Genomic DNA, 27,576 nt, shown 5'->3' with positions numbered 1-27,576 from the left:
TTTTGTTTCGAACAAGGGAAATGTTTGTAAACGGCGTGCCGGCGCAACACTCGGCCGGTCTCCATCTCCACGCCACGCAGTACGTCCTCCCACGCGCCAAAATAGGCTCACGCACCGCTGTTTCTCCTTTCCTTATCCCCTCGCGAGCCTTCCTGTCCATTCATTTCTCACCTCCTCTTCTTTTCCCCATGGATCTCAAATCAGTTCTCACCCGATCGCGCAAGGCAGGGGGAGGACATGGCCTGCACCTTCTCCATGCTCATGGCTTTGACGGGGGGCGGCGCTGCTAACCACTGCATGGCGGCGGCCTTGGGGCGGCGTGGCCGAGCGGGTGCTGGAGACGGGGGCGTCCATTGGTGCTGGAGACCGCGTCCAGCAATGTTGCAACCAGCCGAGCATGGCGCTGCCCACCACGGGCACGGTGACCACGCTGACGGGTGCTGCAAACCACGGTGGCAAAACGATGAAACCGTGACGGAGGATGCTGGAACTGGCTGAGCCCGATGCTGCGACGAGGCGGCGATTTTTGGTGTGGTGAAGTTTTTGGTGGAACCAGGCATCAGCGGTGCTACAACCAGCCACAAAAATTGCTGGAACCGGCATCAACTGGTGCTGGAACCGGACGCGCCTTCCCACCGCGAACGGTTATTTGCTGGAACTTGCTACTTCTTTTGCTACATCTACTTTCCTTTTGGATTTTGCTTCCTGTTATTTTTGCTGGAACCGGACACTCCTCGCACTGCCGACGTGCTTTTGGGCTGGAACCAGCTTTTCTTTTTGCTGAAACTTGCTACATCGACTTCTTCATTTGGTGGTGATGGGTGGTGTTTTTGCTACAACAGGCAACTACAAAAGTTACATCCGGCGAGCGGTTTTTGTACGACCAGCAATGAGGGTGAGTACTTCCTTTTTGCTAGCTCATTGTCAGCATGCTGTGACCGGCGACCGGCGCCACCGGAGCTGCGGCCGTCGCCATAGGGAGCTGCAGCCGCGGGCGCACGCTGCTGCATGCATGTAGCGAGAAACGCAAGAGGTGGCTGCGGTGGCTACGACGGTGACCTGCAGGGACGAGGACGACCGGCGGCGAGGGCAGCGACTGGCGAGACGTGCCAGGCAGTGCTTCAAGGCCGGGCGCGTCGCTAGTCCATGGCTACCTGATGGAAGCTTTTTTTTTTTCAAAGAAAAAATACATTGACAGAGAAAGGAGAGAGAATCGTGTGGCTACCCGATGTTTGATCGGACGCTGCTGGTGCGACCGGCCGGGCGCGTCGCTAGTCCATGGCTACCTGATGGAAGCTTTTTTTTTTCAAAGAAAAAATACATTGACAGAGAAAGGAGAGAGAATCGTGTGGCTACCCGATGTTTGATCGGACGCTGCTGGTGCGACCGGCCGGGCGCGTCGCTAGTCCATGGCTACCTGATGGAAGCTTTTTTTTTTTCCAAAGAAAAAATACATTGACAGAGAAAGGAGAGAGAATCGTGTGGCTACCCGATGTTTGATCGGACGCTGCTGGTGCGACCGGCCCAAATTTCGGCCGGCGCACCGGCGCGTATGACTCGCCTTGGAACAAACTGTCAGGAGAATTTTCTACGAACTGAGGATAGTGTCTTTATGCAAGGCTAAACGATACAGACAAGGGGCACACCTAAACCCGGATTTGGAGGTCGGCATACCATATATTGCCAGACAAGAGGATGCCGCTAGTTCACTACATCCCGCTCAGAATTATCTCGGAGGCAAGACCACCGGGTGCGCTGACATAAACAGAGTGCTCCAGTTGAAACGAGGCATGTCCGCCGGAGGCCTGCGCCGTGGTCGTCTCCAAGCTAATCTGAGTGTGCCATTGCAGCTCGCTTGTGCTCGCCGCACTCCCGTCAAGATTACTCATCCTCGATGGGCCTGCACTATCGTCACCATCCGAGTCCTCCCCTTCTGGCGGCGGCCACACGAACCTTGGCTTCATTAGAGGCACCTCCGGCGGTGGCGCCGACTTGGCGATGATCCGCACCACCTCGGGCATATTCGGGCGATCCAACGGGTTGGGGTTGCTACACGCCAAGCCAAGGAGCAGCAGGCGTCGCAAATCATCGCAGACGTCCAGGGCCAGCTGCTCGTCGTCCTCGGAAAAAGCAGCGAGCACGACGGGATCCACGCACTCCGTTAGCCTCCCCTCACGGTGGAGGCGCCACACTCGATCTGTGATATGGACGTCGTCGTCATCCGAGGCCCGGTGAATCAGCGCCCGCTGGCCCGTGACAACCTCGAGGATGAGCACCCCGAGCGCGAAGATGTCTGTCTGCCGCGTTGCCTTGCCACTCAGAGCATACTCCAGCGCCATGTATCCCCGTGTCCCACCAATGCCGGTGGCAGAGTTCCTGTTGACATCGACAATGCAGGCCAAGCCGAAGTCCCCGAGTCGGCCACGGAAACTCGAGTCCAGCATCACGTTGCTTGCCTTGATGTCACAGTGGAGCACCATTGGTTCGTACTCATGGTGGACGTAGTGCAAGCCGATGGCTATGTCCCTCATGATCTCGTACCGGATGGACCATTGGATGCCTGTACCATTCACTAGTAGAAAAAGGGGCTTTTACCCCGGTTCATAAGGGTCTTTATTCCCGGTTCTGGAACCGGGACTAAAGGGTCGTTACTAATGCCCTAGCCCTTTAGTCCCGGTTCTTACACGAAGCGGGACTAAAGACCGTCCACGTGGCTGGTGCGGGGAGCCCAGGCAGGAGGGCCTTTGGTCCTGGTTGGTGCCACCAACCGGGACCAATAGGCAGGGCCTTTTGTCCCGGTTGGTGTCACCAACCGGGACCAATAGGCATCCACGCGTCAGCAGCTGGCAGGAGCTGAGATCTTTGTTTTTTTTTGAAATGGGGTGGTTTAGGGGTTTTGGGGGGTTAATTTAGGTGTTTCATATATTGTGTTAGCTAGCTAATTAATAGAAAGAAGTGTCCTCTCTTATCTCCGTGCTTGGTCGACGCTACGTACTATAGACGTATGGAGAGGAGTAGACACGCTAGCTAGTAATCAAATGAAGGAAACAGAAGATCGTCATGAACATATGCATACAGAGAGAAGTGATATCGACCACCTCTCCTTCTCCGAGATATTGGTCGAACAACAAGTTCTCGTATATCTATCCGACACTACCGGCTACATATATACAATAATTATCTCTTACAATACAATCTCCTAATTAAATTGTAGGAACACGGGTCCACATAGTATTCTCCGTTTTCAGCGATCACGTGCTCAAGGAAGAATGCCGCAAATTCCTCTTGAATTCTCGCATACGATCTGGTGCTAGGAGTTCATCCCGCTTCCGAAACATCTAATTTGAAGAAGGGGGTTAATACATATATATATGAATAAATGAAACTCAACACAAATGATGGTAATAAAATAAAATTGTGAATATTATTGCTTACGCACTTCATATTGTTCTTCAGTGTAGCCCCGCTCACAGGTCGTGTAGCGGATGGACTCGCAAACGTAGTATCCACAGTAATTATTACCGGGTTCCTGCCACAACCACTTTACAAGAAATAGAGGTCAATCAAACTGATAAGCAAGCATGCTAAATGGTATTGATGAAACTAGCGCTTGAATCACTAGGAGATGCGCGGAACATGCTACTATAGTACTTACTTTCGGGTGATTAAATTGCAGCTTCTTCGGCAGTCCCAGAGCTTTTGAGGTGAATTTTCTCCAAACCCTGCCAGACAAAGAAAACAATTACTTGATATCAGGAAATGAACAAAGTTGCTGATATGATGGATAATGATCGATTTAACTTACTTCTCGAGCATTTGAGTCATGTTCGCATAGTCCTGGGGATCTTTTCGTCTCGAGTCTAAGACGGTTACTACTCCCTGCTCAATCTTAATCTCTAGGAGAATATAGTGGAAGCTGCGCATGCATGCATAAGTCATCAATTACATTACCATAACCTGGACTAATAAGGGAAACCGAATATGCACAAGACAGTAACACTCACTTGAAGTTGTAAGGAAATAGTATTATATCTTTGTTTTGATTTAATACCAACGATTGTAGCAAGTTGGCCTCGGCTTCTTTGGGATGTTTTTCAACCGTATATGCATCTATGAGATTTGTGTTAATGAGCCCAATATCACTGATTTGTCTTTTCTTCAATTCGGCGATCTTCAATCTGCATAATATAGTGAGGATAAGTATAAATACATGCAATGAAAGAGCTGACCTATATAGAGAGACTTAATGACAGAAGTAGTACTACTTACAGACAGTAGCAAGTGATTGTTGTTTTATCGAGGGCCTTTTGATTGTAAAACTGGAAGAAATCCTCAAATGGAACATTCAGCAGATCAATTCCAACGAGGTCATGCTCCGGTTTAACTCTCAGCGTCAAAGTATGCATCCCATCAGACTCTCTGCAGGTTTTCATGTACCAATCATGTAGTCTTCGCATCATCGTGCTTAGAGATCTTTCATCTTTGACGAGAGGCTTCCCGTAATGGTATTTGTGTTTGTCCACCTCCATGATTTCATAATGTACATCGTCAGGCAGGTAATCTCCAAGATTGCTATAACCGGGCACCATACTCGGATCATTAGCGACGATGTCTTTTGACACCTTGAGCGGGGGGCACGATTGGTTCGCTTGTTCGCCGAGCTGGGCAATTGTTTTCCCAGCTCGTCGTTCTTTTAACCTTTTATCACTGACAGTACTTCCCGACCGCTCCGCTTCGGCATATGTCTTTGCAAGAATGCGCTCATAGTTGCCTCTCGGCGGAGACTTTGGTGGTTTTGTCAGGGCAGCCAGAGTGCGCTTTGCTTTCACCGGATCTACCTTCTCCTCCGGAGGTGGATGTTTCTTTGCTTTCACCCCTTCAAAGAAGTTCTTCACTTCGGCTCGCACGATCTTCGCGTTCTCCTCCTCGGTCCTCTCGTATGGTAACTTCTCTGGAGTCTTCAGAGAAGGACCGAATCTGTATTGCCTCCCGCCTCTGGCAGCCGTACTGCTAGACGCCGGCAGAGCAGACGGAGCGGCTGCGGCTGTCTTCTTTGCTTGCTTACGAGGCGGAGGAGAAGGACTACGACGCGCCGGAGCAGCCGCAGCGGCGGCGGGTCTCTTCCGCCCTTGCTGACGAGGCGGAGAAGGAGGAGGCTGGCTGCTCTAGCGCGCCGGCGCTGGCGGAGAAGGAGGCGGAGTGCCGCCACGCGCCGGAGAAGGAGGGTGAGTGCCCTGATCACTTGCCGGAGAAGGAGGCGGAGGAGGAGGCGGAGTGCCCTTACTCGCCGGAGCCGTCCAGTTCGGAAGCTTGATGAGCTCCTTCCGCCATAGGCATGGAGTCTTCAGAGCAGAACCTAGCCGAGTCTCCCCTTCACCGGTAGGGTGGTCAAGCTGGAGCTCCTCAAATCCCTCCGTTATTTCATCCACCATCACCCTAGCATATCCTTCTGGAATCGGCCGGCAGTGGTAGGTTGCGCCGGGTTCAGGAGGTAAAACAGAGCCAACAGCCGCCTTGACTTTGAAGTTCTGCCATTCCGCCATAAGGTGGCAATGTTGAGACTCCGTGATAGCATCCATGGGGTAGCGAGGAGGAGCCGCATGCTCCAGCTGAAGCAACTCGGTGGAAGCCATGCTGCTTCTCCGCTGAGATGGCGGTGTAGCTTCGGGGGCAGTTTCGGCATCTCGATTGCCGTCTCGTTCCTCTAGATCTTGAACCCTTTCGTGCAGCTTCTGAATTTGGATCTGCTCCACTTTTTTCCTCCTGTCCTGGCTTTTGTAACCGCCCGCGTCCGGAAAACCAGCCTTCCACGGAACGGAGCCTGGCGTGCCTCGTGTCCGTCCAGGGTGCTCAGGATTCCCGAGGGCCATTGTGAGCTCGTCGTTCTCTCTGTCTGGAACGAACGTCCCTTCCTGCGCTCTATCGATATATTGCTGAATCTTCTTGACTGGTATTCTCAAAAGCTCGTTCGTCCAAACGCACCTCCCTGATACAGGGTCCAAGGTTCCGCCAGCCCCGAAGAACCAAGTCCGGCAACGGTCTGTCCAGTTCATTGTCTGTGGTTTGATCCCTTTTTCAAGCAGATCATTCTCAGCCTTGGCCCACTTAGGTCGGGCTTTGAGGTAGCCACCTGACCCCGTGCGATGGTGAAGCTTCTTCTTCGCAGCATTCTTCTTGTTTGTCGCTGACATCTTCTTACTCTTTTCCGATGTCTTGTGGGCCACAAATGCGGGCCAGTGATCTCTGATCTTCTCATACCGGCCGATGAATTCTGGTGTCTCTTCTTTGTCGACAAACGTTTTCAGCTCATTCTTCCACCTCCTGAATAGGTCTGCCATCTTCTTAAGAGCATGAGACTTGATTAATTGCTCTATAACTGGCTTCTCCGGATCCTCCTCTGGCGGTAGGGTGAAATTTGCCTTCAGCTCAGTCGAAAGATCATCTTTTTGCATATCAATGACATAAGACACCTCAGGATCTTCCTTCTTAGGCTTATACCATTGGTGGATGCTGATCGGGATCTTGTCCCTAACTAGAACCCCGCACTGAGCAGCAAATGCATCCTTTGTCCGGAGGGGTTCAATCGGTTGGCCGTCGCGCGCGATTGCTGTGATCTCAAACCTTTCATCCGAGCGCAACTTTCTCTTCGGGCCTCGTCTCTTTACCGAAGTTGTGCTCGATCCGGAGGGCTAGAAAAAAGAAGAAAGACGAGTGTTAATTAATATGTGTACATACCAAAACAATGAATGCATCAATTAGCTAGTTAGCACAGGCTTAACTAATATATTTACCTGGCCGGACTCTGTTCGGTCACCGGAGCCGTCACCACGGGCTCCTTCTTGCACTAGCATTGGGTCACCGGAGCCATCATAATCATGTCTTTCCTCCTCCACTCTTCGATCACCGTAGCCTGCTTCTTCACCCTGTTCTTCCAGACCATCATTGTCGTTAAGATACGACAAGATATCACCTCCGGCTAAGATTATGTCCCCCAACACCTCTTCTGCTTGCTCATCTCGTCCGTGCTCCATTGTTTCTGCAAATATTACAACATGGCAATTATTACACAAACATGACAGCAGGTGGATATATTAGTGCAAACGTAGACCTAGCTTATTCCGGGTTTGGGGTGGCCTAGGCAACGCTTCAAGGGTAGGGGCGCGGCGGGAGGGGGTAGGAGATAGACCGACATCATTTTTTTCTAGGGTTTGGGTGTCCTCGAGAGTTTTGGTCGAGCGAGAGGGTCGGGGGGTGCTCCCGTGGTATAAGTTATCACGGTCGAGAGGGGGTATAAATATCGACCGTCCATCATGTCGAAGTTATCTGGGAGGGAGTTATATATATCGACAACGACGACATACATACATGGGAAAATAATGTTATCGGGGAGGGGGTATATCGACCCCCCCATGTGTTGAAGTTATCGGGAGGGGGTTATATCGACAACGACGACATACGTACATGGGAAAATAATATTATCGGCGGGGAGGGGGTATATCGACCCCCCCTCGTGTTGAAGTTATCGGGAGAGGGGTATATCGACGACGACAGACCCGATAAAACATAAGAAAACGAAGAAGAAATAAAAAGAGGAGAAGAAGAAAAGGAATAGAGGAGAAGATCGAAGAAAAAAAAAGAAGAAAAAAAAGAGGAGAATTTCTATTTTTTCTTCTTCTCTTCTATTCCTTTCTTCTTCTCCTCTTCTTTTTCTTCTTTTTTCCTCTTCTTATTTATTTCTCCTCTTCTTCCTCTCCTCTTCTTCTCCTTTCTTCCTCTTCTTATTTTCTTTTTTCCTATCCTTCTTTTTCTTCTTCTTCCTTTTCTTCCTAGCTAGATATATAAAACTTTTCTAAAAATGTAACTTTTGCATATATATAAAACTTTTTCTTCTTCTTCCTTCTTTTCCGAAATATATAAAACTTTTCTAAAAATGAAACTAACCTAAAATGGACTAAATCAAAGAACATATATAGATAAAACTTTTCTAAAAATCTATGTTTTGCATACATGAACATATATATACAAAGAGAACATACATACATTTTTATAAAAATGCAAAAAAAAAAATCTGAAAAGAGGACATATAATCAGATATACACACATACATATACTCACACATATACATATAATCTGGAAAAAAACATCATATATATGTGAAAAAAATAGGGAGGCAGGGGGCGGCGCCGGCCTGACCAAAGGAGAGGTGCGGCGTGGTCGGGGCAGGGGCAGAAGGCAAGGCCCGCGTCGGGGTAGAGGGCGGCGACGGCGGCGTGGTCGGGGCAGGGGCGACGGCGGCGTGGTCGATCAGGGCAGGGCGAGGCAGAGGCACGGCGAGGGCCCGCGGCGTGGTCGGGCAGCTGGGGCTACGACAGCGTGGTCGGGGCAGGGGCGCGCGGCGTGGTCGGGGCAGGGGCCGCGGCGTGGTCGGGGCAGGGGCGGCTGCGTCGACGAGGCAGAGGGCGGCGACGGCGTCGACGGGGCGAGCTCGGGCAGCCTGGCGGTGTCATCGGGGGGCAACTGCAGAGATGAATCTGAAAAACGCCAAGTGTTTTCTTATATACTCAGAGCATTGGTCCCGGTTCGTGGCACCAACCGGGACCAATGCCCCCCTTTAGTCCCGGTTGGTGCCACCAACCGGGACCAAAGGCCTCTTTTCAGCAGCGCAAAGGGCGGGAAGCGGCGGCCTTTGGTCCCAGTTGGTGGCACCAACCGGGACTAAAGGGGGGGGATTGGTCCCGGTTGGTGCCACGAACCAGGACCAAAGGCCCCCTTTAGTCCCGGTTGGTGCCACCAACCGGGACCAAAGGCCTCTTGCTGCCCGCGTCGCGGTCAAAAGTTTAGTCCCACCTCGCTAGTTGAGAGGGGCTCGGAGTGGTTTATAAGCCCCGCTGCGGCTGCTGTCTCGAACTCCTCTGTATAGCATGCTTCTGGGCCTAACTTTGGCGCGCTGCCCCGCTGCGGCTGCGGTCAGCGCCCCAACAATTTTTTTGCTGTCCGCATCGCGGCCAAAAGTTTAGTCCCACCTCGCTAGCCGAGGGGCGCCCGCACCAGTTTAAATGCCGCGGCGCGGCTGCTGTTTCGAACTCCTCTCTATAGCAGGCTTCTGGGCCTAACTTTGGCGCGCTGCCCGTTTAGCCTCCTAGCCCTTCTGGGCCTGTATTTGCAAACCTGAGGGTTGTAAGGCTAAGCGGGCAGCGCCCCAACATTTTTTTTTGCTGTATTTAGTTTTTTGTTTTCTTTTTTGCTTTATTTATTTTGTTTTGTTTCTACTTACAACAAAAAACTTATTTATTTTATTTTATTTTGTTTCTAATTAATTATTTATTTTACTTTATGATAATTCTTTTTGCTATTAAAGTTTCTATCAAAAAAAGTTCTTTATGAATTTTTTTTTGTTGTATTTAGTTTTTTTGTTTTCTTTTTTGCTTTATTTTTTTTTGTTTCTACTTACAAAAAAACTTATTTATTTTATTTTATTTTGTTTCTAATTACTTATTTATTTTACTTTATGATATTCTTTTTGCTATAAAAGTTTCTATCAAAAAAAGTTGTTTATGAAAATTCTTTTTGCTTTTAATGATTTTGAACAGAAAATACTTTGATAATTTTAGTTGCATCAATTTTATATGATTTTAGTTTCAATAATAATAGAGGTTTCTTATAATGTTTTGAACAGAAAATACTTTGTTAATTTTAGTTTCATAAATTTTATTAAAGTTTATTTTATTTTGTCGGAACACAAGAAGTCCGGAGTTGTAATAAGTTATTAAAAATAAAAAAGAGGCGCAATGCTCGTTGATTTGCTTCAAGCCTTTCGGAATAGTGTAGACTGCACTGCACATAGCTCCATGCAGTCTACCTTATTCCTCAAGGCTTGAAGCTAAGCAACGTGAGCATTGCGCCTCTTCTTCATCGTCTCTGCACTCAGGGCTTATAAACCGCTCGTAGTGCCTCTCAGCTAGCGAGGTGGGACTAAAAAACTGCTTAGTAAGAAACTCTAGTACCGGTTCGTGCCACGAACCGGTACTAAAGGTGCTCGTGGGCCCACAGCCTCATTAGTACCGGTTCGTGGCACCAACAGGGACCAAAGGGTGGAATTGGTCCCGGTTCGTGCCACCAACCGGGACCAATGGCCTTGCACAGCGGCGTGGTGGTGAGTTTAGTCCCACCTCGCTAGCTGAGAGAGAGCCGCACCTGTTTATAAGGTGCGGTGCGCCTGAGCTGTCGAGCTCCTCTCTAAAGCAGGCTTATGGGCCTAACCTCTCTCTACATGCCTGTGGGCCTACTGGACCTTCTGCGGGCCTGAATCCTGGCCCATGGATGGGTTTCTAATCGTATTCAGGCCGTGGTGGCCCAGTAGGTGGCGTAATTTTTTCCTCTGTTTTTTTTCTCTTTTGCTTTATTTGTTTTGTTTTGTTTCTACTTACAACAAAAACTTATTTATTTTATTTCTAATTACTTATGTATTTTACTTTAATTATTTTATTTTTATTTATTTTACTGCTGCTATTTTTATTTATTTTACTGCTGCTATTTTTACTTAATTTATTAAGGTTTATTTATTGTAGTTACTATAGTTTATTTTATTTTATTTTATTAAGGTTTATTTAGTTTTATTTATTTTATTAAGGTTTATTTATTTTATAAATATAAAAAATAAAACATAGATGCGCTTATAGAGAAAATTCAACCTAAATTCATAATAAATTTCTATGAAATTTACTGTGAATTTAGGTCAAATTCCCTGTATAAGGGCATCTATTTTCACTTTAAGAGAAGCTGAACAAGGCAGAGAGGGACGGCCTTATAAACTGATGTGAGCGCCCTTCGGTTGGCGAGGTGGGACTAAACACTGGCCGCAACTAGGACCAGGCCTTTAGTCCCGGTTTGTGGTAGGAACCGGGACTAAAGGGTGGTGGGCCAGGAGCGAGGCCCATTGGTCCCGGTTTGTCCCACCAACCGGGACCAAAGGGGCCGGACGAACTGGGACCAATGCCCCCACGAGGCCCGGCAGGCCCTGGCCGCACGAACAGGGACCAATGCTCACATTAGTCCCGGTTCGTGACTGAACCGGGACTAATGTGAAAACTGTCCTGTGACCTAAGCCCTGTTTTCTACTAGTGATTGCCGCTGCCGCTGCCCTCTTTGGGGAAGAGATGTTGGTCTAAACTGCCGTTGGTCATGAACTCGAACACCAACAGGGGCTCTCCTTTGTTGTATGACCACCTGCAATTTTGTATGTATGTAGCATGCATAAAAATTAGTCCTTCTGTGGTTGTGGTTGCAGAGGTATGTAGAATTGTAGATACGTTGCAAGTTAGAGATTATGTGTAAACACAGGATTGCCTATTTCATCGTTTTCTTTGCATCGAGGTTAACATCTAATTTGTCCCCACCGCAATCCACATAGAACATAAGCTGGAATCGCATTGCTTTCCTGAACTTGCACACTTCTCATACTCAAGTGTATGCTTAATGCGCAATATTAGCTGATTGCGATGTACTCCCTCCGTTTCAAAATAGATGACTCAACTTTATAAGTTGGGTCATCTATTTTGGAACGGAGGGTTTTTAAGTTGGGATTGTTAATATCAAAGCGGTTTGAGGATGACAAAGCTAGTGGTTTCCACACGACCCACCCAGCCAGTGATGTATTTTTGGGAAAGAAATAAAAGGTAGAGAAGATCATGCAAATGAAAAAATATTATGGACAAAAAAAGCTGGAAACATCTGAAGTTTGAATAAAAATAATTTGGCTATCCAAGAATTTCATAAAATGGAAAACACAAACAATTTTGAACATTCATGTGATAACAAAGAGAAGTGGTCATTTTCCGTGAATGTTCTTATGTTATCATCTATTACTTCCTTCCCAAATTATTGTCTTAGATTATTCTAGATATGGATATATCTAACACTAAAACGTGTCTAGATACATTCAGCATGCAGGGAGTATAACTCCGTAATTCTCCGGCATACTTTTGTTTCCCCTAATTCATTAATACATTTATGGACTTTTTTATTTCTATTATACTGAAAAAGGCTCGTGCCCCGCTTTATATATAAAACAACGATTCAAACCAAGCCATACAATACGACACTACAATACACGCACACAAGGCTAGATACAAGAGTGTTAAGGACAACTACACAACCACGAAAACTCGAAGAACACTACACGAGAAGAATCTTGGAGTCACCGGAACTCTCAACCGTTAGCGAGTCACCTCGGAGAGACGAAGTCGTGTACGATGAGCCGGGTACTTCAAGGCAGCACCTTCAACAAGGGAATGACGCCGAAGCGCCGCCACCGCGTGATTCAAGGATTTAGGTTTCCCTGGAAGCAACATGGAGGACGAAGAGTAGCCACGACGCCTTCAAGAAGGAAATGTCGCCCATAGCCGCTGTCGTCATCAGCCTGGCAGAGCCAGAGTAGGCTTTCACCCCAGGAAGCACTTCTCCTCCGAAGCGTAGTACAACAGGTCAAGCCCGTCGCGTCAACGCCACCGACAGTTGGACGCTGGCCACCACGCCGCCCGCATGACCATGGCACCCAACCAACACCCAAGCCGCGAGCTCCACCCCCGAGCATCGCAGCTCCCACCACCAAGGCGGACATTGGTGGGTGTCTGGCAGGAGCCCAGGTACGTGGCGGCCGAGGCTGGTGGCCCAGATCTGGGCGCCGCAAGCCTGCAACTGCCTTCATGTACGCCCACGTTGGGGGAGACACAACATTTGCTGCTTGCGGCAGGTGTAACGGTGGTGGATGGCGTGGTCTTTGATGGTGGCGTTGATCTAAGGATGGGCCCGCTCCATCCCCAAGCTAGGAGCGTGCAGGGTAGATCGGACAAGGTTCGCGGTTCCGCCGCCACCAGCCACGAGGTCGGGAGAGCTGGGCGGGGATTGCCATGGGACCGCCCCCGCCACTGCCGTCCTTGGAGCCCGCCTAGGCTTCGCCGGTGGCGCCTCTGGCGGCGGCACCGCGAGTAGGAGGAAGAAGGGGAGTCAGCGGCCGTGCGCAGGTATCGACCCTCGTGTCGCCAGAGGAGGGCGATGTGGGGGTGTTTTTTCCTTTTCATTTCTATTATAGGCAAGTTGTTGTTTTCCAGTATTACTTTTCATAAACAAATTAGGGGCAACTCTCACTCGACTTAGATATAAATGATCTCCTTTTCTCTATAATTATGAAATCGTTATTTTAAAATTTATAAATATATAATTGGTTTAGAACAATTAAATCCTGTATAAATCTTGAAAGTTCCTGTAAAAAATTTTTGTTAGCAAAAATCCAATCTTTTTTACTGCCTTGTGAAAACCAGGACAACGCCATCAGTCAAGCCCACTTGTAGTTTTTTAGGGGAATCAAATCAAACCAATTAAAGTGAGGAGAGGGACAATGGGTGATGGTAGCTGGATCCGTGGCCTGCAATTCTATCTCCTATCCTACACCCATATACTTGCACGTTGGTATGATGTTAAGACAGGATGACTAGTGTTAAAGCACCGTATTTGATGTTAAAGAATGAAGACGTTCGTGATTTAGAATATACTTACTGTATATACGTAGCTATGCAAGTGCTCACAAAATACTCCTCCTCCTCCTACTACTACTAGCTAGCAAGCACGCATACGCGCGTATGGACTAGGAAAAGCACGTAGGTACTCACCGACGAGGGGGACGATGTTCTTATGGCGCAGCCTGTTGATATTGCTGACCTCGGCGATGAAGTCGTCGTAGCAGCGGTTCTGCACGTCGCGCGTGAACCTCTTGACTGCCACATCCATGGGTCGCTCCGTCTTGGAAGCGGCGGCGGGCAGGGTGCACCTGTACACGGTTCCGAAGCCGCCTCCCCCGAGCTTCATGGCCTCGTGGAAGTTGCTGGTGGCCTTCTTGATGTCAGCGAATTCCACCTTCGTGGGCACCCCGGGAAGGCGCTCCATGGACTTGGCGAGCTGGTCCAGGTCTCTATGCCACCGCCGGTACCTCGAGTTGAAGTAGCATGCCACGGCGGTGGCCAGGACGGCGGTGACGGCTATGGACCCGATGACCGAAGACAGTATTGTCACCTTCCTTGACAAAAAGCGGCCTTCGTCGGGGTCGGGGTCGTAGCGAGGGAGGTCCTCAATCGTTGCGATATAGTTGAGGCCGCCTCCCGGGAGCAGCTGACCAATCATTGTCACGAAGCTGAAATAGACACGTGAGGAGAGGATGCTGCTGATATTTAGATGAACTTCGGCTATGGTGTTTTCAGGCTTGGGCTTGCCCTGCAAATCAACGTACACCGACAACCGTCGCCCTGCACGATCATAGTCGATCCACATGGTGTAGTTGGGGCTGAAAGCCGGCATTTCATGGATGTTCATAGCAACAACCATGATGGGATCAGTGAACCCCGTCAATGAGCGGTTAGCCAGCACACCGGTCCCGACATAGACAGAGCTGCTGCCGGAGACGATGGCGGCCCGGGTTGTACGGTTGGTGATCGAGTTGGCGGAACCGTTTTCCACCAGTAGCTTCGCCAGCGAGCTGTTTGCTCCGTACGGAGCCACACCAAGATCCAGTGTGCCCTCGTCGGGAAGGATGAAGAAGGTGGGGCCACCATACGCCTCATTCTGCCTCTCCTGCTGGTTCGACAGCGGATGGTACCCGATTGTGACGTTGAACGATGCCTCGTCGACCCCCACTCCGTCGGGGCGCAATTGCCAGAGCTCTACTCCATCGATGATGGTGAACCCTGGGATACTGTTCGCCTCCGAATCCGACAGGTTGTGGCGGATGAAGTCGAAGTCAACCGGTACGAGCCCGCCGGATTCTTGGTCGATCATTTGCAATGCGAGAGCGGCGGCGTGCAAGCTGTGGTTGCTCCTCCGATCCTGGTCGGAGCAGGGGCATTTGCACGGCTGCTCGCTCGCGTGGGAGAAGGAGATGGTGGACAGGAGGAGGAGAACCGGGAAGGGAAGCAGCTTGAGTTGGAATGCCATTTTATGTTTGCGCTCACCTTAGCTAGCTAAGCTTGCTTCATATACTATAGTGACCAGGGAGAATGACGAACAAGCAAGAAGTAGGGAAACTCATTGGCCACCCACGTGCCTGTGCTCCCCGGTGAGTTAATTGCCTAATTCACTACTCCATCTCTTCACTTTTATAAGACCCTGAAGACATTTCAGACAATGTGCAAAACAGCCCATTTTAAGTTGTCTGTGACGACTTACAAAAATAAACGGAGGGAGTAGTATTATTGAGAGCAGCTGCTAGGTTTTAAAGAGTCATTTTTCTATCATGCATTTCGAACTTCCCTAATATAGTAATATTCTCAATTGTTTCTACTTCCTTCATTTTTTTACCCTGCTTATACTTTTTGACAATAGCTACTTGTAAGTCGCCTGAAATTTTTTGTAGGAAGGAGGCAGCCACCGAAGGGAAGGAAGAATCAGCCACCAATCGCTTGTGAAGCTACCCCATTATCTATCTTACGATGGCAGGCTGGTGTTGGGAAACGCAGTAATTTTAAAAAATTTCGTATGATCACGCAAGATCTATCTAGGTGATGCATAGCAACGAGAGGGAGGAGTGTTGTCTACGTACCCTCGTAGACCGAAAGCGGAAGCATTATGACAACGCGGTTGATGTAGTCGTACGTCTTCACGATTCGACCAATCCTAGCACCGAAGGTACGGCACCTCCGCGATCTGCACACATTCAGCTCGGTGACGTCCCACGAACTCTAGATCCAGCTGAGGTCGAGGGAGAGTTTCGTCAGCACGACGGCGTGTGACGGTGATGATGAAGTTACCGACGCAAGGCTTCACCTAAGCACTACAACGATATGACCGAGGTGGAAATCTGTGGAGGGGGCACCGCACACGGCTAAACAATCAACTTGTGTGTCTATGGGGTGCCCCCTCCCCCGTATATAAAGGGGTGGAGAAGGGGGAGGGCCGGCCTCCTATGGCGCGCCCAAGGGGGGGAGTCCTACTTCCAGTAGGAGTAGGTTTCCCCCTTTCCCTAGTTGGAGTAGAAGAAGGAAGAGGGAGAGGGAGAGAAGGAAAGGGGGGGCTGCCCCCCTCCCAATTCGGATTGGGCTTGGGGGGGTGGGGGGCGCCCCCACCTTGGCTGCCTCCTCCTCTCTTCCACCTTGGCCCATTAAGGCCCATTAACTCCCGGGGGCTTCCGGTAACCTCCCGGTACTCCAGAAAAATGCCCGAACCACCCGGAACCTTTCCGGTGTCCAAACATAGCCTTTCAATATATCAATCTTTATATATCGACCATTTTGAGACTCCTCTTCATGTCCGTGATCACATCTGGGACTCCGAACTATCTTTGGTACATCAAAACACATAAACTCATAATATCGATCGTCACCTAACGTTAAGCGTGCGGACCCTACGGGTTCGAGAACTATGTAGACATGACCGAGACTCACTTCCGGTCAATAACCAATAGTGGAACCTGGATGCTCATATTGGTTCCTACATATTCTACGAAGATCTTTATCGGTCAAACCGCATAACAACATACGTTGTTCCCTTTGTCATCGGTATGTTACTTGCCCGAGGTTCGATCGTCGGTATCTCAATACCTAGTTCAATCTCGTTACCGGCAAGTCTCTTTACTCGTTTCGTAAATCATCATTCCGCAACTAACTCATTAGCCACATTGCTTGCAAGGCTTATAGTGATATGCATTACCGAGAGGGCCCAGAGATACCTCTCTGTAACACGGAGTGACAAATCCTAATATCGATCTATGCCAACCCAACAAACACCATCGGAGACACCTGTAGAGCATCTTTATAATCACCCGGTTACGTTGTGACGTTTGATAGCACACTAAGTGTTCCTCCGGTATTCGGGAGTTGCATAATATCATAGTCATAGGAACATGTAAATCATGAAGAAATCAATAGCAATAAACTAAACGATGCTAAGCTAACGGATGGGTCAAGTCAATCACATCATTCTCTAATGATGTGATCCCGTTCATCAAACGACAACACATGTCTATGACTAGGAAACTTAACCATCTTTGATTAACGAGCTAGTCAATGTAGGCATACTAGTGACACTCTGTTTGTTTATGTATTCACACATGTATCAAGTTTCCGGTTAATACAATTCTAGCATGAATAATAAACATTTATCATGATATAAGGAAATATAAATAACAACTTTATTATTGCCTCTAGGGCATATTTCCTTCAGCTGGCCCCTGTGATCTATCTTAGGGGCGTTGTGGGTGAGGGTGCAGGTTCGCCGGAAAAATGGATCATGACCGGGGTTAGAGGGATGGCCACTTGCCGGTGAAGCTACCCTATTATCTATCTTAGGAGGACACGACAATAGGTGGCGGTTGGGGGGAGGCGGTGGCAGCAGGCGGCCGGTTAGTCCGGTGGTAGATCGGCGGTTCCAGAAAGAAGATGAACAGTAAAATCAGTTGGAGGTTGAAGAAGCTCATCTGGTCGTCCATCTTGCATCCGACAGCTCACAACGGAACTACTGACCAAAATTGAATTTTCAGCCACCTGACATCTAGCCAATCCCATACTTTTTTTAGTTTGTTCCTATTTGGTCTGCAAGCTACTCGTTCATACAAATGCATGTCTCGTAAGAAACTCTAATTACAGGATCAACTGGGACCAATGGACACACCAGATGCAAACCGAGCCTCTTCCTTTCTTGGTATGGGGGCCTACATATATATGTACACAAAAGAAACAGAGTAAATGCTTGGTTTTCGTCCATGTGGACATTATGCAAACCAAACAACACCTAAGGCTGGCCATAGTGGGGGTAACATAAATAGTATCATGTACTTGAGACTCGTAAAATGCTTATGCGGCAGGGAATTAAAGAAGAGAGAGATGACAACTATGTGTCATGCATGGCAATAAATGAGACTACCTATGATACTAATCTATGATATTATGCACTATAGATGTAGTATTATACACTAGTATTATATGCATGCAGTGGCGGAGCGTGACAAGGAACTAAGAGGGGGTCAATTTCAAACTAAAGGAAAAATATGTATGAAAACAAGAGCTGTAGCGTGCAGATTGGAGGACCGCGGCGGCAGCAAGCAGCCGGCGCGGTGGGCAGGAGGCCCGCGGCGGTTGGTAGCCAGCACAGTAGGCCGGCTGGTGGCAATGGTTGGCTATCAAAGACCTAGAACTAAATCTGTATGGTCCATGGAGGCGAGTCGGAAGAAGTTTTGGTAGATTATATTCAACGGTAAGGAGGAGGGACGAGCGTAACATTGGACGACGGGAGGCTGATAGGTGCTTTGGGCTGGGACGTTTTCTACACTGGTCTACTCAGTCCATTATTATTAAATTTATATATTTACACAAGTTTCTATTATTATTAAATTTATATATTTACACAAGTTTCTATTATTATTAAATTTATGTATTTACACAAGTTTCTATACCGACGGTCAAAGTTTGCGTGTGCATGATTGATTTCATACACACGACATGGTTGATGGTTATACGATTGAGATCTCTTCTAGCCTCATATATGATTGTTTGGTACGGTGGGGTTGTTCCATATAAAATATAATCTATCTTTCATGATCGGATGGCTAACCGTTAGTTCCATTGGCATTCAAGCAATTATCCAATGTACTATACTACCATGTAGGCCCGATGCTCCATCCGTATTCCTGTAGAACTCGATTAACGTTTATGTTTTTACTTCTTCTTATTTATAGCATGCATGCATGTTACTCATCTGTACCAATGCATGTCTCGCAAGAACACTTTAATCGCGGAACCAATGAGGACCAATGCATGCACCATAAGCCTCTTCCTTCCTTGGAATGCAGGTGTAGTTATATGTAGAAAAAATAACCGAAGGAAGACTAGTTGGTTTTCTGTCTATGTGGACATTATGTCCACTAAGTAGAAAATAATCGCCTTAGAGCAAGTGTCAAATTTAGATATTTAAAAACACTTATATACCAACGCTCAAAGTTGTATGTGCATGAATGATTTCATACACATGACATGGTTGATTGAGAGTATATATGCATGTTGGTTTGGCGTGGTCTACTCAGTCATACGATTCAGATCTCTCCCGGTCTCACATATGGTTGTTTTTGCGCTGGGATTTTTCCTGTATAAAATATATTCTGCAATATATGATCGGATCGGTAACAGTCGATTGGCTCTATCCAAGCAATTATCCACCGTATATGTAGGTATGATGCTCCATCCGTCTCCCTGTAGAGTTGTGGCACCTCCTCCCGGAGAAGTGTCATCAACCACACACGCTCACCAATGAAAGGCCTGCTTCCTACAGGAGAGCTTCGAGTCGCACTGCTTGTTTGACCACGATGCAATCCCAGCCTGATGGAGCCCTTATCTAGATCGAATTCCACATGCCCGTGTCTTTCCAATCATTCGAGCTACTATTTCTAGCGGCCGGTGCACCATGCATGGGCGCTCCCCACGCGGAGCCTGAGCTCCCCACTGCAAACGAGCAAATGTCGATAGCTGCAAGAGACCAACAAAGAGATTTCTCTCTCTCAAGATTTGCAGAAAGAAACTTGCATCGTAGAGCATCTGCTGCCGGACGCCTCGAACCCACCTTATATGTCCGGACGAGCCGCCTAGTCATGATTTTATGACCCAGACGACCCACTCAAATGGCCCTTAAACGCCCGGACTGACCGGCACCTCTCATATCCACCTAAATATGAGGCGGATATGGGGGCGTCCGGGCGCGCCTACCATGTCGAACCGGCCCACGCTAGCCCACTCAACCCCACATAAGTTTCTTCCCATCCGCTCTTCGAACAAAACCCTAGCCACTTCGCTCCTCTGCCCTCTGCTCCCCTCCGCCACCCAAGCTCGTCTCCGACTCCTTCCGCTCGTCTCCGGCATGGCGGGCAGCGGATCCGAGTCCTTCACCTCCAGATCTGTCGGCCCCGAGCTCATCCCACGCGGCCCCGAAGAGGAGTTGGCCGTCCGGCTTGCACTCCTTCCGTTGGAAATCCATTGCTTCCGCCCAAATGACGCATGGATCCGGCGCTAGGCCAGTTGTAGTTGCCTCGCCGGAGGCCGTGCGGTCCGTCTGGCGTCTGAACGCACTGGCGGACACGCAACCCCTCCGTTGGCGCGCCGAGCATGAGGAGCTCAAACATATAAATTATTTTAGAAACAAAACCATAATCTAAAAGATATGGATGATTAGGGCATCTCCAACGATAACCCGCAAAAAACCTCCCGCATCCGTCCGCGTACAGGGGGGACCAGTCCGCGGACATGGATGTGGGAGGTCGACATCCAACGCTAGCCGCATACTTTTCAAACTATTTTTTAGCAAACCAAATAAAATTCATGCAAACACGGCCGAATTTCGTACAAACATGACGGATTTCATACAAACACAGCGGATTTAACTATATTTCAAACATTTAGAATAGAAAAAAGACCTGCCCTTAAACCTAACTTACGGCGGCGGCACCTGGCGTCCAAGCCTGTGTCGTCCTCCTTCCGCCGTCTCCATGAGCACCGGTGATAAGACCGATGAAGTGAAGGTGCGGTCTCCGGCGAGGAAGAGTAGACCACGAGAGACAGACCAGCCCACATGGGACACAAGGCACCGCCGCCTCCCGTGGCTTACTCATCCTCGGAGGAGTCTGTGCCTTGTCCGTCGCCAGTGGTCGTGAGGTCCACGAGGGAAATGATGAAGCCTTGGCTGTCAGTTGTCCCACCGGACCAGCTGATGGTTCGTCGACGGCGCGTAGTAGGCGTAGTTGGATATATGAACCATCTGGAACTCGAATTGCAAGATATATGAATGATGGGCTGGTTAAAACAATTTACAAAGAAGCACGCAGAAGGCATTTTGTCGTAAAAAAAGCATGCTGAAGGTGAAAGTGCCTTTCTGCTCCCGAGCTCAAATGAGCTCGGTGAACAGTAAAATTGAAAAAAAAATAAAAAAAATAAAAAAATTCCAATTTTTTTTAGAGAAACATTGACAAAAGTTCTAAGTGCTTGCAAAAATTCATCATGGAATCACATTCCTGTAAGGCTTGGCAAAAAAAAAAACAAATTCAGTGCTCCAAAATGCTTTTGAAAGTAGCATTTTCAGAGTACTGATTCTGTTTTTTTACCACGCCTTTCAGGAATGTGATTACGTGATGAATTTTTGCAAGCACTAACTTTTGTCAATGTTTCTCCCAAAAATAATTTGGAATTTTTTCGATTTTGTTTCGATTTTACTGTTCACCCGAGCTCAAATGAGCTCGGGTGCAGAAACTCTGCGTCCCGCTGAAGGCATGTTCCATGGACGATGGCTATATCCACGCTTTTCAGACTTATTTTCTTTCGACTTCTGCTCAGTTTATGAGCTACTTTGGACCTTAAGACTTTGTTACCCTTTTTTTTAATAATATGGCTGCATGCATCGATTGATGCAGAGGCCGGGGGTTATCCTCCTTTTCAAAAAAAAAATATGCAGATCCTTTCACAGTTGGGAGGAGCCTGCCTGAAATTAGCTGATTTACATTAATCAATTCTCACTTTCTCAGCAAACAATTGGCGAACAAGGTTCTATGCATCATGTGGCTTAATCTCTATTCTAGTAATGCATGCATGATGAACAATGCTCTTCTATAATTAACAAGAAGGCTCCTGGGAGAAACAAAGGGATCGCATGAACAAAAATTATATGACAACACCACAAGCTTTTTTCGATTTCATTCATTCATAGTCCTTGTGATTAATCAAGAAAACTATCAACATGGTTGTCAACCAGGGCAAAAAAGAAGCCAGCTCTTGAAATGAGTGAACAACCTTGATACTTTGCTACATGAAATAGATGCAATTTTACCTTAAGCTCTCGCAGAGGCGCCCTCTGCCGGCCTGAACTCCACGAGCTCCTTGAAATCCAGCCATGGCCGCTCCCACACCTCGGCTTCATACATCTTCTTTGCCCCGCCTTCATTGACCTGAATTGTAATGTAATACATCATACCTGCAACAGCTTCTTGCTTCAGCCTCACCACTTTCTCAAACTCCACCAGAGCATTTTTTTAGATGAAGAGGGAGGCTCCCCTCCCCGGTTCCATTACTCAGAATGAAACCACAGTGAACCAAATTTGTTTACAGCAGCTCACTAAGAGGAGCAGTTCAGGCAAAGAATAAAGTACTTAAAAGAAAGCTAAGAAACACATTCTACATATGCTTAGATCATGCGACACACATGCTAGAAATCGAGAGCTGTTTTTCAGACTGAAATCTCCGGAGCTGGGTCTGCTTCCATCTCGCAGAACTTCCTGAACTTGAAAGGCGGTGCTGTTGCTACTTGTGGTGACCAGCAGGCCAGGGTCGAAACCGGTCTGCTCAGCATGCTTTTGCTCTTCAGGTCTTCCCGCTTCTTTAGGGATTGGAAGCTCCAGTCATCCTCCGAGATCTTCAGCTTATCCCAGTGGTCTACCACCCCATCTCTCGCGAAGCCCTTCAGCATTAGCCACCCGTTATCCTCAACGGCTGCTGGGAGAACGCTGCTAGCGCTGTCAGGAACTCCTCCAGTCTTGCCCTGCCACTTTCCGGAGCCAGGATCGCCCAAAACTTGAGCATTTTGAGGATCAGTCTCCATACCTGGATAATAGAAGTCCAAATGGTGTTGTTAAAGATTATAGAGTTCCTATACTTCCACACACACCACAGGACTGCTGACGAAACAGAATTTAAGGCTGAGTTTCTCTTGTTATAGATTCAGAATCTGGCTACAGATTCAAAGTCAGTCCCTATTGGGACTTTGAAGTGGTCAGACACGAATGACCAGATATTTTTTGCCACAATACAGTCAAAAAACAAGTGAAAATTGGTTTCACACTCAGAGCAAAAGACACACTCGAGGGGTTTAATGATGTGTCTTTTCCTCAGATTATCTCTGGTCATTAATTTATCATAGCAAAAAAGCCACAGGAAAACATGAATTTTAGGGGGCACATAAAGTTTCCATACCGCAGGGATGAAAACCGGTTGCACTCCTCTAAAGTTTTATCACATGGTACAGTGAGCTCGAAGAGTAAACCCCTTTACTCTCTAGCTGCCAAATCAGTGAGTCTATGTCTTCACTGAAGGTAATGCTCCCAGCAATCTCAAATAGCTGGTACCATTGCTCCATGAGCATGCTATCAAAATTCCTCCTGAAGGTTAATTTGAGGGTTTCTCCATCCCAAACCACCTTAATAGTTTTAGTTTGCTCATTGCATACCATGTAAACATGCCAGAACTGGGTAGCCAGTGGTGATGTCCCAAACCAGGTATCTTCCCAGAATCTGATCCTCTATCCATTGCCAACTTTCCATCTAAAGCCAAACTTTAGGTTTTGGATGATGGATTGAAAACCCTTCCAACACCTGGAAGAGTTTGGGGTGGGGTTGACAGCAAACAGATTAGGTTTCCCACTCAAATATTTTTGCTCTATAATAGATTTCCAAGGTTTTACTCCTTCCTCATAGTATCTTTTGACCCAGGAGCCTAGTAGACAAGTATTCACCTCCTGGAGGTTTGGAATTCCTAGGCCTCCAAAGTCCTTCTTCATACAGATTTTCTTCCAACTAGCAAGGTGAAGCTTCCTATGTCCTTCAAAATCATTCCACAGGCAGTTAGCCATTTGGGAATTGATCATGTCAATGGCCCATTTGGGGAATTTGAAGAAGGAGAGCAGATAAATTGGGATACTACTAGGCATGCTTGGATCAGCACTAGCCTGCCTTTATAGGAAAGAAGTTTCCCTCTCCATCCAGCAATCCTCTTCATAATCTTATCTATAAGGGGTTGAATATCTTCTCTTCTAAGTTTTTCATAGTGGAGAGGGATCCCAGATATTTGATGGGGAAACCACCTTCAGTGCATCCCAAAGTTTTCACGAAATAGACTGTTTCACTCTCATCCATGTTAATAGGGATCAACTCACTTTTGTTATAGTTGATCCTCATCCCAGAAACTTGCTCAAAGCAGTTCAGGACTATCTTAAGATTACCAGCATGCTCTATATTTTTATCTAGAAAGAGTATGGTGTCATCTTCATATTGAAGGCAGATGATCCCCCCTGGGCAGACTTCAGGGCAAAGCCCTGCAATCATTTCCTGGTTTGCAACTTTTATCAACATCCTAGTAAGGGCATCTACTACTAGGTTAAACAGCAGTGGGGAAATGAGGTCTCCCTGTCTGAGCCCTTTCCCAGTGAGAAACAAGTCACCTTCACTGTTGTTCACCTTGACACCAATGGATCCCCCATGGGTAATCCGTTTGATCCAATGGGTCAATTTCCTCCCAAACCCTCTAAATTTGAGGAGCTCCTGCAGGAATTCTAGGTTGACTTTGTCAAGGCTTTTTCATAGTCTAATTTAAGCACCATACCTTGTCTCCTGCTAGAATGGACTGAATTAAGCACCTCATGTGTTGTAACTACACTTTCTAGAATAAATCTACCTTTCAAGAAGGCAGATTGGTTGGTAGCTACCAGCCTTTGCAAGATTTTTGAAAATCTATTTGTGAGTACTTTGGTGAAAATTTTGAAGCTACTCCCTCCGTCCGAAAATACTTGTCATCAAAATTGATAAAAAGGGATGTATCTAGAACTAAAATACATCTAGATACATCCCCTTTTATCCATTTTGACGACAAGTATTTCCGGACGGAGGGAGTACAATTCAAGAGGTTGATGGGTCTAAACTTTTTCATGGAAGAAGCATCTGCTTCTTTGGGAATCAAAGTTAACATAGCAAAATTAAGCCTATGTATAGCAAATCCCCCTCTGTGGAAGTCTGAAAACATATCCATCAGGTCTTTTTTCACTAGCTCCCAAAAATGCTGATAGAAAAAGAAAGGCATCCCATCAGGACCTGGTGCTCCATCAGAATAAGAGTCAAAGACAGCTTTCTTGACTTCTTCTTCTTCTTCAGAAAAGGTAGCTTCTAGAGCCTCATTCTCTTCAGGAGTTACCTTTTCTCCTTCAGAGAAAAAGTTGGGGTTCATTTTAAAGCCATTCCTATCCTCTTTCTTGAACATGTTTTTATAAAAATCACTAGCAATTTTAAGCAACTCTGCATTATCAGTGACAGGGCCCTCAGGGCCATCCAGAGAGTGGATAATTATTTTCCTTCTTCTCTGGTTCGCCACTGCATTAAAATATGCAGTGTTCCTGTCACCTTCCTTAATCTCTCTATCCCTAGATCTCTGTTTTGCCTTAACTTCCTCTTGTAGTCATATTTTCTGAAGTTTAGAGTGGATAAATCTGCGCCTTGAAAATTCAGCTTCAGAGAGGGTTAAGGTCTTAGCTCTGATATCTAGTTTATCATATTCCTCTAAGAGGATTTTTTATATCTTCTAAGTTGTGCTTCCTCATTGGAACTCTACCCTTTGGTGATTTTCTTGAGCTTTCTAATCTTAATTTGCCAGCTCTCTATATGAGAAGAGGTGTGGGTAGGTTCATTCCAAATTGTGGTGACTAGGTTGGAGAAATATTCTCTTAGGAGCCACCACTTCTCCATTTTATAGCTACTGCATCTAGGGTTTTGGTTTAGACCAGATTCCCAAACCATAGGAACATGGTCACTTCCACATTTAGGCAAAGCCCTACAGGATGCTAGAGGAAAGATCTTATCCAACTCAGTATTACAAAATAACCTATCTACAGTGGACGATCAGATCCACCTGGTTGTTAGCCCATGTGAATTTCCTGCTGGATAATTTAATCTCAAGCAGGCTCCAGATCTCAATCCAGGCATTAAAGCTATCACTCCACCTATGGTTAATGTTACCATTACTCTTATCTCTGGCATATCTGACCAAGTTAAAATCCCCCCTACAAGGCTGGGAAGGGGATCCTCTAGGAATAGGGAATGGAGTTCAGAAATGAAACTCTCTTTTCCTTCTTCATAAGGGGAACCACAGACAGTAATAACCCTAAAAGGTGTAACAACATCTTTCCTCCTCATTACACAACTAACAAAGGACTCTAGATTAGACCAAGAAAGAACTTCAAGGATATCTAAATCCACTCCCATCAGGATGCCTCCAGTAGATCCCTGGGCTGGCAGGTGGTGCCAGGAAAAGTTTCTATTTCCTACCAAAGATTTCAAAAAGGAGTCAGAGAACTCCTCTTTTTTTGTTTCTTGAAAACCAACAATGGATGCATAAGTCTTAGCCATGGTTTCCAAGATCTGAGTTTTCCTACCAGGGGCAGCAATCCCTCTAACATTCCAGAACAAGGCATTCATGTTATAAGCCTAGTTTTGGGGTGCTTGCCCCTTCTATTTTTACACACCAGGTACCAGAGTTCACTAGAGTTAGCCTCTGCATTATCACCGCTAGCCATTTTAGGTGGGGTGGTGAAATCTGATTCAGAACTTTCAGTTCTGTCAGGAATCAAAAACCCTCAACCATCATGACTTATTAAATTGCTAGTAGTTTCAGCATCTACTTCTACTTCTAAATTTACATCTACACCAATTTTATTGGCAATGGAAAGGAAATTTGGATTGTTGAAAAGAGAGAAGGGTTTGTTTTTCTTACCATCTCTGTTTGCTCCCATATCTTGTGTGTTCTTGAACTGCTGTGCCTTCTGAAGGATACTCCTGGTGTCTCCAGCCACTCTAGCACTCAACCTGGGGGCTTGGATGGGTCCCCAGGTTTTTGCTTTGTTACCTTGCTGTTGGATTGGGGGGAACTCCTCCTCATAGCTCAGGTAACTATCATCAGCTACATTCTCAGCATTGTTATCAGGCAGTTGCAGGGCCTCCATTGACATGTCCTCTTCACCATCATCAGTGCTAATCTCATTATGTTCCCAGCTTTCCATTTCCCTCAGTAAACTGAAGCCATCATCCAGGTTCCCATCTGTTAAGAGGAGATCAAGAGCACTCCTCCTAGGGTTTTGCAGAGAATCTGGCAACTTGTTCTTCAAGAGAGTAGTTGGTGTGTGAGGTTCCATGTCATCTTGACAGGGGTCTTGTGAGGTCTTTTTAGTCACCCCACCACTAGAGCTAGTCCTAGAGCCATTGTGTGAGCCTTTAGAACTTTAATGTGAAGCAGTATCATCACCATTTTTGCTGTTGTAGGTCTTGTCAGCTCCTCCATTTTGATGATCACTCGTGGGTTGCTCCTGCCTCAGCTCTTCTACATCAGCACTTGGTGGCTCCACTTCTACTTGGATTCCGTACAGCTTCCCATGGATTCCAAACACTCTTTCCCTTGGTACTTTGTTGTGATCCTTACAAGCTATTTTGACCCTGACAGTCTCATAGAAGCTCTGAAAATTTTGTTGTCAGTCAACATCTAGCAACACTCCAAAGGTGGATGTGATTTGGTCAAGCAATGACCATTCACACCATTTGGGGTTCAGTTTCCTCAGCTTGATCCAGACTTTCCGCAGCTCATCGTCAGCATGAACCTCACCTTTCCACACTTCCACATTCACTATAGTGTTATCCTTAGACAGTCCAAAGCAGGGGTATCCAGCAACTTGTTCAACATCAATTTCAGGTGGGAATTTGACCAGAAAAGACCACTCATCCAGTGCATTGATGGGCCATGGCCAATTTGTCTT

General features: G+C 47.0%; 2 protein-coding genes across 2 annotated transcripts; both read right to left on the bottom strand.

Annotated features, from left to right (window-relative positions):
* Positions 1-1,709: 1,709 nt before the first annotated feature.
* LOC141023141 (probable L-type lectin-domain containing receptor kinase S.5) lies at positions 1,710-2,531 on the bottom strand. Its single transcript, XM_073499471.1, has one exon. The coding sequence runs from the start codon at positions 2,529-2,531 to the stop codon at positions 1,710-1,712; it is 822 nt and encodes a 273-aa protein (XP_073355572.1).
* Positions 2,532-3,101: 570 nt separating this feature from the next.
* Positions 3,102-15,090, bottom strand: LOC109749801 (uncharacterized). Its single transcript, XM_073498394.1, has 8 exons — positions 13,668-15,090; positions 6,792-7,036; positions 4,270-6,689; positions 4,005-4,178; positions 3,806-3,916; positions 3,656-3,722; positions 3,440-3,541; positions 3,102-3,338 (listed from the first exon to the last, which is right to left on the bottom strand). The coding sequence occupies exons 1-3, from the start codon at positions 14,980-14,982 to the stop codon at positions 5,166-5,168; spliced, it is 3,084 nt and encodes a 1,027-aa protein (XP_073354495.1). The 5' UTR covers positions 14,983-15,090; the 3' UTR covers positions 3,102-3,338; positions 3,440-3,541; positions 3,656-3,722; positions 3,806-3,916; positions 4,005-4,178; positions 4,270-5,165.
* Between the last annotated feature and the right edge of the window lie 12,486 nt (positions 15,091-27,576).

Source organism: Aegilops tauschii, chromosome 5 (genome assembly GCF_002575655.3).
Source record: "Aegilops tauschii subsp. strangulata cultivar AL8/78 chromosome 5, Aet v6.0, whole genome shotgun sequence".
NCBI classification, from domain to species: Eukaryota; Viridiplantae; Streptophyta; class Magnoliopsida; order Poales; family Poaceae; genus Aegilops; species Aegilops tauschii.
The sequence above is the reverse complement of the archived record's forward strand: the minus strand, read 5'-3'. Positions and strand labels throughout refer to the sequence as shown.